Source organism: Dicentrarchus labrax, unplaced genomic scaffold (genome assembly GCF_905237075.1).
Source record: "Dicentrarchus labrax unplaced genomic scaffold, dlabrax2021, whole genome shotgun sequence".
NCBI classification, from domain to species: domain Eukaryota; kingdom Metazoa; phylum Chordata; class Actinopteri; family Moronidae; genus Dicentrarchus; species Dicentrarchus labrax.
This window is the reverse complement of record NW_026136705.1, coordinates 17,882,934-17,901,237: the sequence shown is the minus strand read 5'-3', so window position 1 is coordinate 17,901,237 and position 18,304 is coordinate 17,882,934. Positions and strand designations below refer to the sequence as shown.

General features: G+C 41.1%; 3 protein-coding genes across 5 annotated transcripts; 1 reads left to right on the top strand and 2 right to left on the bottom strand.

The window, feature by feature from the left end:
- Positions 1-501: 501 nt before the first annotated feature.
- Positions 502-6,752, bottom strand: tpte (transmembrane phosphatase with tensin homology). 2 transcript variants are annotated; one of them, XM_051400890.1, is made up of 19 exons: positions 6,603-6,752; positions 5,995-6,085; positions 5,823-5,903; positions 5,683-5,730; positions 5,408-5,569; positions 4,598-4,717; positions 3,628-3,727; positions 3,461-3,524; positions 3,263-3,327; positions 3,025-3,085; positions 2,852-2,933; positions 2,396-2,484; positions 2,181-2,242; positions 1,997-2,077; positions 1,540-1,645; positions 1,341-1,438; positions 1,158-1,253; positions 983-1,053; positions 502-899 (listed from the first exon to the last, which is right to left on the bottom strand). In XM_051400890.1, exons 2-19 carry the CDS (start codon positions 6,039-6,041, stop codon positions 797-799), a joined length of 1,536 nt encoding a protein of 511 aa, XP_051256850.1. In that variant the 5' UTR covers positions 6,042-6,085; positions 6,603-6,752; the 3' UTR covers positions 502-796. The 2 variants fall into 2 exon arrangements, with proteins under 2 accessions (XP_051256850.1, XP_051256852.1); XM_051400892.1 differs by having other exon boundaries at positions 6,456-6,603.
- On the top strand, positions 5,729-10,674 carry fgl1b (fibrinogen like 1B). 2 transcript variants are annotated; one of them, XM_051400894.1, is made up of 9 exons: positions 5,729-5,749; positions 8,300-8,398; positions 8,630-8,897; positions 9,123-9,282; positions 9,413-9,510; positions 9,660-9,748; positions 9,837-9,962; positions 10,082-10,146; positions 10,317-10,674. In XM_051400894.1, exons 2-9 carry the CDS (start codon positions 8,336-8,338, stop codon positions 10,495-10,497), a joined length of 1,050 nt encoding a protein of 349 aa, XP_051256854.1. In that variant the 5' UTR covers positions 5,729-5,749; positions 8,300-8,335; the 3' UTR covers positions 10,498-10,674. The 2 variants fall into 2 exon arrangements, with proteins under 2 accessions (XP_051256854.1, XP_051256853.1); XM_051400893.1 differs by lacking the exon at positions 5,729-5,749 and adding an exon at positions 7,966-8,225.
- LOC127363929 (thrombospondin type-1 domain-containing protein 1) lies at positions 10,540-16,828 on the bottom strand. Its single transcript, XM_051400888.1, has 8 exons — positions 16,711-16,828; positions 15,934-16,050; positions 14,715-15,109; positions 13,965-14,625; positions 13,161-13,322; positions 12,659-13,070; positions 12,024-12,564; positions 10,540-11,924 (listed from the first exon to the last, which is right to left on the bottom strand). Exons 2-8 carry the CDS (start codon positions 15,983-15,985, stop codon positions 11,286-11,288), a joined length of 2,862 nt encoding a protein of 953 aa, XP_051256848.1. The 5' UTR covers positions 15,986-16,050; positions 16,711-16,828; the 3' UTR covers positions 10,540-11,285.
- Between the last annotated feature and the right edge of the window lie 1,476 nt (positions 16,829-18,304).

The following is an 18,304-nucleotide window of genomic DNA, read 5'->3' as shown; positions in this document are numbered from 1 at the left end:
GTAGCAACAAGGGACTGCAAACAACTTTGTGTTGTATCATACATTTCCTTGATCCTTTAAAAATGTACTTTTAAGTGCTTTTCATGTTGGATTATGAATTAATAGTTACCTGCTTTCTAATCTCAACTGGCAAATAGCAATAAATCCTTAAGTCAAAGTGATCCCTCACAGAAATGTATGCCTAATAAACATATGTAGCATATTTACAGACAAAGAAGCCACTACTTTTTTTTTTTTTTTTTTTAAATTATGAACAAAGCCAGTAAAACTAACTTAACCTCAAGGTGGAGCTCTGTGACACCTGTTCTACGAGCACATTTGGATGTTTTTGTTTCTCATGCGTCATCCTGTGTTCTGGTAAACTGCTCTGTGGTTTCTGCTGTTGCCTCAGAGTACATTCCTGTCCGATTACCTTCACTAGCAAACCACTTGTAGTAGCTAGACACAGTACATTAGAAAAATAGCATTATAATTTCATCTGGTGCAAAGTTTTTCTGACGCTTTTCCAGATTTCTACACTTTATTTTAGGACACTCAAAAGAGTCACGGTGCATACATACATATATCAACTGATTCCCTGGAAGACAAGTTAGTTCATGGTATTTCTTCACATATCCCTCATAAATTTCAGTTTAAGTGCCAAGACTCGTCAGAGCAACACTGCAGTCTACATGATTTGACTGAGTGGAGGAGCCCACTGCATACAACATTTTATGCCTCATTTTTCTTGAGTTAGTGTTCAATCTACCATCCATCATTAAAAGTACAACTGTAACAACCCGTTGTATCCTGTTTATTATGGTTCTGAGAAGAACATAGTGACACCAAAGTCCTCCTTGTACAGGTCCCAGGTCTTCGGTTTGTGTGGGTTGTCCAGCTCTTCCCTGGGTAGAAACAGCCTGTGGAGGGTTTGGAGGTCAGGACTGATGTCAAAGCAGAGATAGAGAAAACAATTGCATCAAAGCAAGCAGCAGAAACATACTTGTTATCCTCTATAAAGGAGGTATTGAACCAGAAGTAGAAGGGAACATCTTCGTATCCTTTTGGAAGACCCTAAGGGGAAAAGATGAAAACAACAGAGCATGAATCATAGGACAGGTTAGACACCAGCTTTCCTTGCATATGTAGCTAAAAAGGTGTAAAATGCAAGCACTCACAGCGCTCGATTCAAACATGACCTTCACATCCCCCTCAACCACAGGCCCATTCTGTAGACTGATGACAGCTGCGTTGCTGCCCACATCGGGGAATACCTCAAAAACACCAGAGATGTGTTAGTCAGCCGCTCATTAAATGAATCCGCACCGATGGGGAGCGTGTGCCGAGGGTGTGACACTTACTGTGCAGTTCTCCTGTTTGGCACAAACGCATTGAAATACCAGCTCTTTCTTCACAATTATCTTCACCTTGAGATCGCTGCCATCACCTTTACCCACACCTGGGTAAGAGCAATAAGAAAAGAGCAGATAATAGGCACAAAGGGATTTGTAAGAGATGAAGTTCTGTATTAGATCGACCTGCTGGTTTGCTGGGTTTTACCTGCTATGGAGTGGATGCGGATGCTCTTGATCCCGAGGCTTTTAGGAGGAGGCAGCTGTCTGTCGAACTTGGTCTTCATGATCTCGTAGTACCCCACGTACCGGCTCTGTGGTTCACACAGACAGAACAGCGTATAAGCAGTATGTGTAGAATGGGTATATGAAACATACTGTATGTACATGTATATAAATAAATATATATTGTGTATAAATAAATATATATTGTATATATGGTAACTTTCTTATTCTCGATGTTAAAAAAGAAAAAGATATGCAGTAATATAAAAATATTCCATGCTCCACTGCCACAGCTTAATTTTTTAACCACTGGGAGGCACCAGTCAGACTTTTTCCAAATTCTACACAAAGAGGCTTTAAGTCTAATCCACATTTCTAAATAAATGCCTCTATTAAAAACGTGTCTTTGTAAGTTTGGCCCCTGAGTGGCTTGTTCTTACCTGAGAAGGAGTCTCCACTCCCTGGAACTTGGAGCTTCGACTCTTGTCAGTCCTCCTCTCACCGAAATACTCCAAACTGTCCTGGTGGTCAAACAAATGAACGTAAGCAAGTAGTCTTGTTTCAAAATGTTTCACCAATTCATTAACCACTGCTTGAATTAATCTCAGACTTAAAGGGACGTACCTGTGCACTCTCAAACTGATCACTGTCAATAAACCAGGTGCACACCATAGTACCTGTGCGGCCTGTAAAACACAGAATGGAATATTGAATAAAGTATTTGAGTTTATGAGAGTTTTAGTTGACATTTTCAACAACTGCACACCAAACTAACGTCCTTGTTTCATTCTCATTTAGTGAATAATTTGAGTTGAACAAGTTGAGATCTTTGGCATCACCTTTCCCTCCTTTACAGTGAATTGCAATGATGTTTTTGGAATCAGCAGACATCCACTCCCTCACGCTCGCTGTGTATTTCAGCATGTCCCTGAGACAGATACACACACACAATGATAAAGATGAGCTGAGACAAGCTGGCAAAATATTATACACCCTGTAACGGCGGTAAGTGATACATCTCGTTTTTTTGTATTTGCTTAGAGAAATATTTGCCGTCAGTCCACATGCCTTGAAAAATGGTGCAAATGTGGTGAAGTTTATCTTAAAATAAGATAAGATAAACTTCACTAACACTACACAGAGGAATTTACAGTCATTATGGTTATGTCAGTGATGTATTTGTTTAACAAGAAAAGGCCTTTGTGTGGCTGTAATCCAAAGTGCATCAGTGTAATAACAAGCAAAACGTAGAGGTGAAACAAAAATGACACATGACTACAGAAAGTGCTACTCACTCCAGGGAGGGGACGTTGTGGTCATCAATGAACACCCGTTCAACCCTGTAGTGGAAGAACTGCGGGTCGTAGCCTTTCTCACCTGGAAGCAAAAGATGATATTTGACGTGGTTTATGTAGTTCTACATTAAAAAGGAATGCAGCACATGTGATGAGAGGTGGTGCCAACTTACTGCACAAGTTGTAAACTTTATAGTGGCCTTCGTGTTTAGTGTCCAGGAACCTCGCCACTTCCTGCACACAGACAGACAGTGTGTGTATACTTAGAGGCGTGTGCGTCTACTGTATTTTGTTTTTAGTTCCTCGTAACAACCTATCAATGGATTTATTTTTAAATTGGTGAGTGTAATTAGATTTAATCCATGTAAAGCGAGTGATAGAAGTGCACTTTAAGGTTTGTGTCAGACTTACCTTGATGGGATTCCTGTAGAATGACTGCTTCCCAGAGGAGGGGAAAGACATGGCGATGACACGGTCTAGAAAAGTGGATAAAGATTGCAAACAAATGTGCAACTTCTTAAAGGGCTGAATTTCTAGTCATTCATTCAATATATATTTTCTGACATGCATGTATGGCCTTTCTTGCGTTATACAGCGTGCAACAACTACCTGTGACATAGGTAAGGTCGAGGTCAAATCCATCTTTTTGATAACGCCGCTTGTTCTCAGAAACCTGAGAAAAGTAAGAAATAAATGATCAGGAGGTTGTAGACAACCTTAATTCTACACAGTTGCACTCCTCCGGTGAACTTTACTACATTAGGTGATGACCATACCATCCTCCTGGTGACCTTCTCCAGCTCTTTCCTTTGAGATGCCAATCTGAAAACCCTCACCAGGATTATTATTCTCAGGAAACGAAAGAACGTCACCACCCTGATGAAGAACAAATGGAAAAATGTATACTTATAAATCAATGAACAAACATTAACATCTTGATGGCATTGACTTTAATTTACCTATAATAAAAGGTATTTCTCAAATATGATAAAACATTAAAAAGGTCAATGGCACTCTACGTACTGTAGGGTGACGTTGGGATTAGGGATTATTACTATAGTATTTTAAGATATCAGTATATTCTCAATATGACTCTAGAATGAAAAATGTTCACCGAGTTAATTGTTGATTGTTCAGCCTGAGGTTAAAACTGAAATATTTAATTAAATACTCCTTAAAATTGTGTTCTTGATATTAAAACTGAAGCAACAGCGTCATTATTGCTGTGCCATTTGCAAAACATTTACAGTAAACAGAGCTCCCAAAGGAAAAGGCATATTCTTTTTTTTTTTTTTTTTTTTTACAGTGTTTTGCAGCATTTAAAAGGGTCCCCAAATTTTTGGAGTGCTACTGTACAGCCGGATTCTCCATCCAAGCAGAGCCACACCTTTTTTTTAAATTAAATAATAAAAAAAGGACCTATGAAAGCCATGCACACCTAAAGAGGTGTTTTCAATTACGCTGGCTGATTAGACCTCAGGTGGATCTAATCCGGGAATTACATGGTGTCTAACTCTATGGACTAATAAGAATGACACAGGTGTAAATTTTCCCACCCTAACAGGTGCAACAACACTAACAGCAGAGAGTGTTAATTAATCACACTTTGTACACAATCCTGAGAGGAAGTCTAATCAGGCAACAGAAGTAAAAACAGCTGTGTGGTGTGTCTAACACAACTGTATGAGCCATGTTTGTGTTAACATTACATGTCCGTTAGCTGGGAATGCTGGGGAAAGCGGGTACCTGGGGATGAGGCTGGCTCCTGACAGGTCACTGAAGGTGTAGATCATGGTGACCACCAGCGTGATTACCACAACACAGGCGTCTATGATGTTCAGTTTGGAGCTGAAGTACACTTTGAACCTAGAAGGTGGTTAGTTAAAACCCAACATGAGACGATTCACACGGTGCGGGGAAAACTGCTCAGATCATGCAACTAACAGAATGTGCTTATTAGAGAGTATTTATTCAGTGACACTGCACTAGTGCTCTGAAACGTTATGTTTCCCAAGAACCAATCCAGTACATGCCATACATTTCCTGTCCAGCTTCCTCTTCATAATTTCCTGTTTAACAGCCAATCACACTGGATTTCTGCTGACACAGCACTCTGGGATTGTTTGCATCACTCTTTTAAACTTTTCACACTCACAAGCAAGCAGTTGTTGCAGTGGTAACTGGAGATGTGGGTAAACTACCTTCAAATATTGGGAGCCGTTTACAATACAGGGCAAGAATTATTAGGAATACCACATATGAGTGCCTGAAATAATGCCCTTCTAACACAGTGTTAGCAAATAACATAACAAGCTCTGCAAAGATAAGATTTATCGGAAGGCTGTAAGAAATATATGGGGAAACATTTGTTTGCACAAGTGTAGATTGCATATATAACAATAAGCACAAAGAGTACAAAGACTGGGAGAGGAATTCAAATATAAGGCTACCATGTATGACTTCCTAATCAGGACAGGGGTGCTGACTATCATGAAGACAATGAAAAAGAAGTCTGTGGCAACACTGCTGCCTGCAAAGCCTTCCTTTCTCACTCACCCCTCCACATAGACCCGCAAGAGAACATCAAGGAGGAAGAAGAAGGAGATGGTGAGGGACACAGCCTCTAAAGCGTTTCCGACCTCTCTGCTCTTCTCCGACAGGGAGAGGTCCACAATCACCAGCACAAAGTCCACTAGGATCAGGATCACTCCGAAAATACTGGATGAAAAGACAGACGGCATCATTTATCACTACCAGGCAAAGGGAATAACCATTATTGGCAATCATCACTCCAGATGATCTCTCCAAAAGAGCACCCAAATCACACTCACCGAAATCCAAAGGACGTAACAAAAGGTGTTATCTTCTTCCGGATATTGCTGCAAAGGATGAAAGAATGTAATGCTTGCAAGTACATGAAGTGTTTTATATATATATAAAACTGTCTGGAGTGCAGGGTGTATTAACTTACTGATACATCGTGTCTGGTACGACACTCTCCTCCTTTCCATCGTCAATCTCCACTTTGGCATCTTCCATCTTTGCAATGTTTCTAATAGATATTAAAGTTTAAATCTTCACTAAAACTAGGCTAAAAGAAAAAAAAGCATGCACAGACAGAATAAAGGTTCAATCTTCCTCACCCATTTACACCTGAATCTGACCCTGGGTTGAAGTAGACAGAGGACATGGCGTGTGTGTCTTCCTCCTCGCTTTGTTCTGAACTTGTAGTCTCTGCATTGGAAGAACAAAGAGTGTAACAAGATTTCTTTTTAAAACTCCCTTGTTCAGCATGTTGCTCCAAAAAGATAGTGTAAAAAAAATGCAAAAAAAAGAAGAGGAAAGACAAGCTAGAGGACAAAAAGATGTCCTGTCCTGAAACACATTATCTCTTGACAGTTACAGTCTTTCACATAAATCCATTCTTTGGAAGAAAGAAACACTTTTATCAGTAAACATGCAATCAGCATCCAGGAGTTCATTAGTGCTTCCTACAACTAACTCCATAGCAACCAGACGTTGATGCAAAAGAAAAACGTAGGAGTTAGGAGCAAGACATTAGCGACCTTGTACAGAAAGTGAGGCAACCAGGATTTATTATTACCTCTACAGAATAAATGAAAACAACCAGCAAGACCACCAACAGCCCCGCTTCCCTCCCCTCTCTCCTCGGACTGTTTGTTTACCCGCTGACACCAAATTAGCTCCTCAAAAAAAAAAAGCACCAGCAAAAGTCACACCGCCTGCTTACCGTTAGGACTGTCATTCGTGAAATTAAACGGGAGTTTGTCTTGTGACTTCTTGTTAACACAAAGGAAGACGGTTCAAAGGTTAACCGGGTAACATTTTTTTCTGTCCATCCACTATCCCTCATTGGTTTCTTTTTTTTTTTTTTTTTTTTTTTTTTGCAAACGTAGCGGTTTCAGACTTCCTGGACCTCTGTGTTTAAAAAAAAAAAAAAAAAAATGGCCAGCCCTTTTCTCCTCGTTACTCTTGACTCATCTTTCCTTCTCAAACCACTTTCACACCACAGCCTGACTATAACCTTCCTCTCAAGATTACAGAGGCTTTTATTTTTTTTAAAACTAGGCTTACTTAGTATTTGCTTAAAAGGTGGTTGAGTTGAGCCAACAGGCTGCGACCGTCCTCTCACATCTCCCTCCTCTCTGTAACATCTGGTTTTAATTGAACGCGCATTCCCAAACGCAAAGTCCCGGTTTGAAAAGGTCTGCAATAACTGTGAGGAATAACGTTATCATGACATAAAGTGACAGCATTGTGTTGAACCTAGGGAAAGGATACAATAAAGCTGAGAGCACTGCAGACTGAGGCATAAAAATACCAGACTATAACACCAGTAATAAACTTTATTTACATAGCTCTTCTCACTGTTTTTAAAAACAACGTTATGGTAGAGAATCAAAGACATCAATATAATACAGCCAAAACTGATTCTAAACATAATATGTAACATCATAATATTTAATAAATATATCTTAAATGTATATGGCAATAAAAATATTAACTACTACTTGAAACATATTTTAAGCACTCACCAAAAGTTAACACCAGAGGGAGCTACAGCACACACAATGTCTCTATCAATGTGGGGATTTGCTTGTCTCTTTTGACTGTTGGTTGGATAAAATGACCAATTTCAAGTCATATTGGGCAGTATTAATTATTAAGTATTAATCTACCTGCTCCCTTGTACTCCTACTTGGTTGCTGTTGTTTTAGATGCTTGTTTTTGAGATGTTTTAGGGTTTGCCTTGCAGGGTTGTTTTGCATTTGCACTCTCTTGGCATTTGGACTAGTGTACAGTATATACTGTTAACTACAAGAACATCCACTTTCTTTAAGCTGTCGTTCTTTATTGTATTTTCTGCATCACTTGGAATTTTTTCCCACTATATTTTCTTAGTTTATGTCTGAATTTTAAAGAGTGGTTTACCCACATGTTCAACTGAACTCTCTGTATGAGGGTAAAGTTGATTTCAATGAAGACTCAATGTCCTTTGGAAGTACAATAATAAAACATAAATCAAGACTTCAAGGAAAAGAATAAACAAAGTTTTAGAATGATTAAATTCGCCAAAAATGGGGGAGGGGGATAAGAAGGAATGGAGTCCTCTCTATCCATGAGGTCAGTTGCAGGTCTGGGATCAGCTACTCTTTCCAAATACTAAAATGCTCGATCGAGAAAGGAAAAGGACAAACTGTCTTGAGTTCAGTGTTTGGCATGGTTGGTCGAGTCTGGATCGTCTAATGTGGACCATGCAGAACCGGCCCTGCCTATAAATAATACTGACAAATCTTTAGAGGAAAAGAACACTGAGGTTGGACAAAACAAGGGGAGGCGTTGTGAAATGAAGGTAGGCTTGCGGTGCAGAGATTTTTAAAAGTGAACTCTTCGATCTTTAAAATATATTGTTTTTATAATTTTTAGACTGATATTGCAGCGTGGGACTTCTTCCTAAAACTCATGCCAGTGTTGCTGTTGTTGGCTCTGGTGTGCCCAACCATGGCCTCTTCTACACAGTTGTCAGTATGTAGCTTTTCCTAGTCTTTAAAGGCTTCAGGATATCTGTCTTTGTTTTTGGAAATTGAAAATATATGGTTAAAAAAGAACTGTCATTCCTAGAAAGTCCAGAGTTCCTATAAATACAATCTGTTTCATAGCTGCCTGGAGATGCATCCCTATGCTTTTGCTGGCCCCTCTTTTGGTACCAGTAAAGTAGAAATGACATGTGACACTTAATTATTTTTCCTCATTTAGGCAACGGACTCATGCGGGCCAGAGGTTGCAGCTCTGAAGCGCAGCATAAGAAAACTGGAGAACAAACTCTTGATTGGGACTTGGCAGGTTGAGCACTTGCAGAGACACAAATACTTTCTGCCATTTCAACCTGTTGTGTCTAATATTAAACCTGAAACTGACACAGACCCCGGTGTAAACCACAACAGCAGTGGGACATTAGATAGCTCTGATGTGACAGTGATGGAACCACTTCCACCAGCAGGCAATTTAATTGTCCATGACAAAGGTAAAAAAAAGCTCACATAAAGTGTTTGGGTGTTTATTTTTTAAATAAAATTAGTTTGGGATGAAGCAGTGCGGGAAATAATTCTGAAAAATTAAATAATATTCACTGAGATTTGCACATTGTTTATGTAGATTATAGATCTTTATATAGGCAACATATGATGAGTTACAATGATAAGGATGATAATCAGCAATCTATAAGGCCTTTTCAATACCATCTTCCTAGACTGTTCTGAGCTGTTTGACAGATTGAGACCACCAAGTGGTTTCTACCGCATCAGACCCAAATCTCACCAGGAACCATTTCTGGTCTACTGTGACATGGAGGATGGAGGAGGATGGACAGTGTTTCAGAAACGTCGGCACGGAAAAGTTGACTTCAACAGGTACTTAAGCGGAGAAAGTATGTCACTTACAATGATAAATTATAAAATGAGTGCCAGTATCCTTGCACATTATAATGCAGTGGTTGATAGAGGTACAAGGTCAAATATCTGCCTAATTCTCTAATTTTAGAGACTGGGTGGACTACAGAGATGGCTTTGGTGACTTCAAACTGTGGAATGATGAGTTTTGGTTAGGGAATGAGCACATTTATTCTCTACTCTCAGAAGGTCAGAAATGATTCAAATCCCAGAATTCCTGTTTCATATCTCCTTTTATAAGCAGTGTCTTATTTTTGAATAGTCTTTTCTTACAGTAACTGTTCTTCCTGGTTGGCTGCTTTTTTCTCATTTTTTGCCTATACATCTTTACCCTGAAGGTAACAATCTGGTGAAGATAGATCTAATGGACTGGGATGGACAGAGAAATTATGCATTTTATGAGAACTTCAGGATCACTAATGAGGCCGTAAGTTAAACAACTTCACATTTCTGTTTCTTGATCTCAGAAGTAACGATTACTTTACTAACATTACTTGCTTTAATGCCTATTCCAGGATAAGTATCGTCTCCAGTATGAGCTGTATAGTGGGAAAGCTGGAGATGCTCTGACTGGTGGTGGGGGGATGGTGGAGCACTGGTCTACTTGCCTCAGTGGCATGCAGTTCAGCACCAGAGATCAGGTTGGTAATATGTCCCTTTTTACCATTCGAAGCATTTTTATGGTGCCAATAACTGTAAGATTACTGACAATGTGCAGACGATGACTGATAACACTCATGATGGGCATGGTGATTGACAGGACAATGACCGCTACCTTCAGGGCAGCTGTGCTCAAGAGAATAAGGCAGGATGGTGGTTCAACAGGTGAGACCTTTCCAATAAATCCAAGTGTGTATTACAGTTGTTGTTGCAATTCTGTCAGCTTCCTTCTGTTGGATTGTTGCACATGCATAAGATAAAGTGTGAATCACCTTAAATTGTCTTTTGGAAAATGCTTCCCTCTTGACATTGTGTACTATTACTTCTATCTACAGGTGTCATGCAGCCAACCTAAATGGGAAGTTCTACCGCACAGGGAAGTACAAGGGCCAGTATGATGACGGTGTGGTGTGGGGGACCTGGAAAGGCCTTTGGTACTCCCTTAGACACACCACCATGAAGGTGCGGCCTCTGGTTTTCTTGGACGTCACGGGCAGTGGAGCGGGGGAAATTTAAAAACACCAGGCTTCAAATTCCGTTGTTAATGAGGACAAAGACTTTAAACTCTTTGTATTTTAATTTCTCCCTTTGCTTCATTATTTGAAACTATTATCAAATGGTGATAATACAGTATCTTCTGTTTCCACTATAAAGTGTATGATATTACTCAATAAAAACAAACACAGCATCTCAGCCACAATGCCTCACTGATGTTCATATTTGACTGCTCTCAAACATAATTACAACTGTATACTATTGCTCCAACCTGTGCATTTTGCAGAAAATACATGAAAAATGTCAGACATTGCTTACATCATACATACAAATTGTCCCTAAATAGCGAGAGGGGTTCTCAGCATTGTACAGATTGACTTCACAGCATTATAAAAACAGCCCATTCACTAGTGCAGAAATGCACACTGTCATTAGGGCTTGTGTTTAACGGTGACGTAAGTACAAGGCTGTGTGGTAAAAATTACTTATTATAGTAGATAATGGACCAGTAGCTGATATACAAAGAAACCCAGTCATATTCAATTATAATGCCGATAAAAATTGAAATATTAATACAAATACAATAAAAATGCAATAGAAAACGTTTCGTTGAGACAGAAACTCTTTTAAAATATATTTTAAGAAAAAACATTTGCTCTCAAGCTCCCTAAATCTTCAAAATACAATACAATCTTCATCACTGATATGTGTGTCTGTGTTATGATGATGAGGTTAAAGTCACAGATGCAGCAGAGGAGATTTACTGTAGGTTGAGGAGGTACTGCTGTAGTGCAGCAAGCCTGTGTGATCTACTCCTCCTCTCCTACATATGTTGAGGACAGATCTAGGTCCAGCATCCTCTGCTCGGCCTCACTCAGCCTGTAGGGTGAGCTGCCACTGCTGCTGTAGTCTCCGGACATCGGCAGAGAGCGGCACCGACCTTTCCTCTGCTCCGCAGATGATACGCTAAAGGTGGAGCTGCGCTGCCGCCCCCTGACCCCAGAGTAGGACTGAGCCTCCTTTAATTTCCGGGCCAGGATGTTCCTCTGGATAGGCGATGGGCCACGGCGGTTCCAGTTCTGCTCGGCCCGCTCTGCACGATCGGCACTCAGGCTGGCGAACCCCATGGCTGGACCCCCAATCCCTGAGACTCCCTCTCCACCTCCTGTCTCACCACTCGTTTGCCTTTGCCCAGTGCCACTGAGGTCTCCCTTGGCGTGTTTTGCATATGCTGAAATGTTGTTTGTGTTGGTTCCTGTGTGTTTGAGTTCACCGGTGTGAGAGGGAACAGCTGTCTCTATCCAGGGCTTCCTTTGGTCATTTCTCTGAGTTCTGGATTTAGCCCACTCTGGGGCCCCATGCTCTGGAATGGGGTAAGAGTGGTATGGCTGCCTCTCCCATCCTCCTTTGGTCCAACAACTTCCTTCAGGAAGGGTGCGAGATCCCACCTGAAAAGAACAACGCATGATCTTTGTTGATTAAACAGACCTACGCAAATATGAGCTACAACAGATCAATAAACACATAAATAAAGCTGGATAGGTGACCTGGGTCATGCTCCTTTCTCTGAACTGTCTGGAGTATGCAGAGGATGGAGGCTGGGGTTTAGTGTCATTAAAACTGGAGGTGCGGCGGAAATTTGGATTCTTATGACAGGAGTTTCCCATTCCCGAATCTCCTCCTCCTCTGAGACCTGCTAACCCGCTCCTTTCCACCATCTCCACCCAGTCAGCCGTGCGGTCACGCCATTTTGAGCTGCCCGCACTTGCATGAGCAGAGACGAGAGGACCTAAAACCAGCTCCACTCTGGGGCTCAGTCTGTTCGGCGTGATCCTAGAAGTCTGCGCTGCTGGCTCAGACAAGGGAGCCGCAATATGAAAATTGTTGTGGTTGGTGTCGTCCTTGAGACCCAAAGGGAGTGCAGGATGAGCGAATCCAGTTGGTGTGGGGATGGGGGAGTTGGTGGGAGAAGCAGATGTCTCTAACAGGGTATCATGGACTGGGCTAGAAGAGACATGGTACAGCTGTGTGGCCTCCTTTAACCCTATCTTCTTCATTTCTTTCAACTGCTGCTGAGCCAGTCGGTACCTGGACAGACAGTTACAATTCAATTTCTAAGACTGGGGAGTGATAGAATAAGTTTGACAATAATGTGGGAAAGAAAACAATATTCTCAACATACCCAAATATTGTTGGCAGCATTTTCTGACCTGTGGGGGACAGTCTTTCTGGGTCCTGTGAGACAGGTATAGGCAAGGACTGTGAGAGAGGCTGACTGCCCAAGACAGGAGTGTCTTTCTGGGCTACGGCCACACCCAGTGGGCCATGGCCGTCTGAGAGGCTTGGTCTCTGCAGGCTGTGGCCGCAAATGGAGGCCTCATCAGAGAGCTTGCGTCCTCCAGGGGAATGCATTGAGCCTCTGCGGACAGTGCTGCATTGAGGTGTCTGGCAAAGCTTTCTCCACACAGTCACCACAACAGTAGCCAGAATCACAGCCAGGCAAAGGGAGATACCAACCACCACAACCATGTTACCACCTAGGGGTGCAACTCCAACTTGTACAGGGGGGAGGGATGGGGAAGGTGCAGCCAACACTGAGGAAAAGAGGGAGAGAATTATGTTAAAAGTGAAATTCAGCAGAAATAAAGGTACAGAGAAAAGTGAAAAAAAAGGAGGAGACTTACTGACACAATCCTCCAGTGAGCAGAGGGACTGTTCCTTCACCATGCCAGTGCACTGCTTCCCTCCCACACCTGAGGGCAGCATACACTCACGCACACGTTCCCTAACCCCCTCTCCACAGCTCACACTGCACACGCTCCATGGCTGCCACGGGCCCCATGACTCTGCAGAAAAACAAAACAACATTTTTAATTAAAAAAGAAAGAAGTATAACAAATATGACCCTTCCTCATGCAGCTGCAAGCAACTTTCTACAATAAGAATGTGACATTTGTGACTGATTTACTCCCATGTATGAATAATTATAACTGACTATTCTTAATGTGACAACAGGACCAACATTAACATGTGTTGTAAGGAATGTACGAGGGTTAATATAGTGGCCTGGCCTGGCCTGTCGATGCCTATTTTCTGTTTTGTGGCGATATGCTCTGTTGGCAATGATTTCATAGCTTTATTAATAACCTACAATAACAATTTTAGTGTAGTAGCTCTATATCTGAATATACGGACAATGTGTGATGTTGTCATGGCATTGAGACACACAAGGTCATCTTCCACCTCACTATCAAAAAAGAGAAAGATGACTATTTCAGTCTTGAATGCCCAAAAATTTGACTGAAAATACTGATGGAAAACTGACTGATTCTGGACATAGAACAGTGAACCATATGACTGTGTCATCTTTTTTATGTTCACTCTCTACAGGATACTGTATATTGCTATTTATAAATCGGAATGACTTCCGAAATAAATGTATTCTTGACAGCTGCCAAATGTGAATGGGTTGATCTATTAAATCTCACCTGCACTCCTGTGAACCACCAAACAGGTTTGTGCAGGACTAGGGGAGCGACTGAAGTTGAAAACAAAGCGAAAGCAGTACTTATTCCTCCCTGGGTAGAATACAGAGCAGTTGAATTCTGTCTCATTCTCTCCCTGCGTCAGCCAGTTGAAGGCCAACGGAGGAGAAGAGGGCCCCTCTGGTCCAAACCCCATCAGTGTTGTTCCACCTGCTCCCATCTCAGAGGAAACAGCAACCCCTCTTCCAACACCTGCTTCCTTATACAGCAACACTTTCCCATTGATGTGAGCACATGGTGGGGTTATCAGTTTAACAGTCATAGTCCCTTCACAACCACTCTTGTAAGCATTGCTGTTCTCCACCAGCAGCTTATAGGAGAAGATACGGGACAGATAGAGCGCTCCAGAGCTCTTCACATCCTGTGTTGCATGCGGAGACCGCAGAGCCACTCGTATGAAGTCTCTTTCTGTGAAGGGGAAGGCGCAGGACAGCTCAACACTCTGAGAACGGAGGGGTTTGATCGGGTGTCGTGTGCGAGCTCGGACCTTGTCGATGCTGTTTCGCCCTATCTGGTTGTACTCCATGTAGCTGACCTCTAGGAAGAGGGCAGAGTCAATGCCACTGGAGCAAGCCTGAAAGTGTTCATTAGTGGATATCCCAACCTGCAGAGAGACAGAAGAAGAAATCAATGTTAATCGCTCTGGTTGTCATCAAACTTAGTCTGTAAAGTTTGAAATCTTGTTTGTCTTGCCTGAAAAGATCCCGAGTGGTTTCCAGCCCGCTCCACAGCAATGTGAAAGGTAGGCCACTGCACCTGCAGTTCTGAACTCCACCACCAGGCAGTGCTCTCCGTGCTACTCTCATCTGTGCCATTAACATGAGAAACAGCAGAGATGCTGGTCTGCCTCAGCAGGAACCGGAAAGTTCCTGCGTACAGGAAGCAAGAGCAGTTGAACTCCACCCTACCGGCCGATTGGTTGCTGGGGAGAGTCCTGGTCAGAAGGGTGGTGTTGGTTTCCGTGTTGACCAGAGAGAGGCTAGTGCTGCGGATGGTGCTGCTGTTAGATTTAGTGCTGAAGTCCACAAATACACTGGCGTTGCTAAGGGCAACGTGGAAGGAGGGCCAGATATTGAGCCCTGCAAAAGCTGCGGGAAAGAATGCAGAGAAGTGAGATAGGGCAAAGAGAAAGAACATTTTACCTATTTTTATACATCTTCACCTATTTTTATTTCTATATCTACAATCTGCTCTTTCAATTTTTCTTGATGTGACTTGGCAAGCTGTCGGTTACTGTGCCCATAGGGCGCGTTTCTGGTTCTATTTACCGCAGTGATTCAATAACCTGACATTTTCTAGAACTGATATATCCTGATCTGTTTAGGTGTCCACAGTTATATGTAAAGATGTCTAATTCAAGTTTGGACTGTACGGAAAATCAAATGGGAACTCCTATTGTATGGGACATCAAGGTCAATTTTAATGACGGACTGTGTGCAACTAAATAATAAGTTCAGTTTTCAATACTGTGGACCAACATAAACAAATGATAAGCATCAGTAGTATTAAGGCACATATTTCATAATATGTTTAAACAATTAGTAGTTAACTGGTTAGCAGCACCTATATTATTATTAGCACAATATCAGTACATGGCAGATATGTTGCAGCACAGGTAGCATATATTTTAAGAGCTATCGTGCTGTACAGTGTGTAAATCCTGTTGCGCGAACCTCACATCCTCACAAAGCAAAGTGAGTGTGGGAAGAGGAAGAGTGACCCTCCATTACTCCCTTCACTCCTCTGCTCTTTCCTTCAGCTCAGCTTCCTTCCCTCTCCCATTTGAATACAGCTGTACAGCCCATTTGGGTTATGTTAAGTGTCAGCATGATCAGTTGAATTAAAAATCAGTGATCATGCCAACCTTTTCAGACATGTAGTTATGTTATTAAGATGGTTTCGTGACACCCACCATATCCCATGAGCGCCAGCAGGAAGGGCAGCAGTGAGAAAGCCTGTGGCATTCCGATGTCCGTGCCTCTGTTTTCTCCAACACCACATGACCGTCCTCTTCCACCACTTCTGACCTCTACAAATCAGAAGGAAAAAAAAAATTAAAAATAAAATAAAATAATCCACAAGAAGGAAGCAGGTAACAAATTGAGCTGAAAGGTGTCATGAGACAGAGATCTGAGGTATGAAAAACAGGAAGGCTAGAACTATGACAATGAGTTTTCTGGATTTACAGAGGCGTCTTCCTCTTCCTTCCATCTTCACAATGGGTATGAAGAGGGCTGCCCAAGTGCAGCAGCTAGAGGGGGGCTTTACCCGTAACAAATATGAATGGAGTAAAGCCGAATCGTTGTTGTTTGTAAATGTTTTGCACTGATTGTTTTTCTGTAATTTCTTTACAAACACACCTCACTTTCTTAGAAACAAATCCTAAAATGTAGGCACCATTTTACACCTCCATTCAAATTCTACTATTGGAGGTTGTTTTGCACCAGCCATGGATAAAGCACAATTAATACAATTAATACATACACTTATTATACAAAAACAAAAAAGTTAGGTTAATATTTACGCTCAGCTGAAGACATCTGAGTGTAAAGAGTCCACTCCAAACCAAATAACTGGCATAGCATGAATATTTTTTCTCCATCATACTCAACTCAAAATCTGGATTATCCTCAGTTAGCATACCCCAACCTTTAACCTGACTTTGGAAAATAAAACTTTTTGTACTCACATCTCTTGTTGTTCTCAGCACAGCATTATTCCTTTCCCAGTTTTCCAACACAGCGACCGCAGTAACGGCCCCAGCGTGCGTTGGTAGCACATTTCTTCTGACTGTTAAACTGCTGATCATCATCTCAGTGACCCCCCCGCCCCCCCGAGAGCGCGCGCCGGTGTACAGAGCGCGTGAAAGAGATCCGCTCACGGCCGCGCGCAGGACGCAGTGGATGTTATGAGTGTTGTTCCTGCCAAAATGTAGAGACACACAGTGAAGACAACACAGCGTACTGTGACGCAACGGTACACAAACCAATAAGCTGCTTTCTTTCTTTAAAAAAAAAAAATCAGATTAATGATATAATTGAGGAAATATTTATCATACATTTAAGTATTATGATAGATTCTACTTCTATTCATTTCAGAAGCAAATTTTGTACTTTTTTACTTCACTACATATATTTGATAGCTTTAGTTACTTAGCAGATTTGGATTATTAATTCAAAATATAAATCAACTAATGAAACATATGATTATAATTTTAAGCTACCCAGATATAGCCACACAAGCTGCAATATTAAAGTGATCTAAACATCAATGCATCACCAATCATAATCCAGTAATAGGCTATAGGCCTATATATTATCTGAAATGGGTCATTCTGCATAATAACTATACCTTCGTATTCGTACCGTATTTTGATGCTAATACTTTACTTAAGTAAGAGTATAAAGGCAAGACCTTTACTTGTAAAAGAGTATTTTTTACACTGAAGTATTGTTACTTATGCTTAAGTAAAATATCTGAATATTTCTTCCACTGCCCTTTACATTCCTCTCTGGGAGGATTAACAGGCAAAATGAAGCAAAACTATTCACTGGTTTGGAAGTGTCTCTCACAACTTGCTTCTGGACGCCTGTGATAAAATTGAGATTCATAATAATTAAAAGAAATATTGGTTCTTAAAAAAACAGAAGTGCCTATGCAGTACTTTTACATTCAGGTTAATTTGTACAAGATTAAGTTTAATTGACTAACAAGTAAATGGCATTATTTAAAGCTAAGTTATATACAATATAAAGTAAATCATTCAAGAGATTGTTATCAGTTTGAACAGGCACAAAAGACTTCAGCACAGGTGCCTGAGGAAAGTGACTAAATGGAGAAATATGTGAGATCCAACAGATGGCTCCACACCTTTAAGTGGCAGTTACACATAAATCTTTTCTTGGGAAGGGATGTTAAAAGATTACATTTAAAAAGAAACTCTTGATATTCAGACAAAAAAAACCACTGTGTGTCCTAATTGGCCCAGGAGGCAGGGTAAAAAAAAAAAAAAAACATTTTATACAATGCAGTCACGGTAGTAAACTATTCATCTCACACAATCACATTACCTTCCCCCCACATAAAAAGACTGACAACTCATTCTTCTATAAACCACTGATGGAAAAAAAAACCAAAAAAAAAAACATTACACTCAAGCTATTCAAGATAGGGATTAACTTAAAATGCACCATTGAGTAAATCAGTCCATTTTAGCATGCAAGAACAGGAGCTATTTTGTATAGGAAAAAAAAACATTCACCAAAAGTTCAGTGTTGTGCATG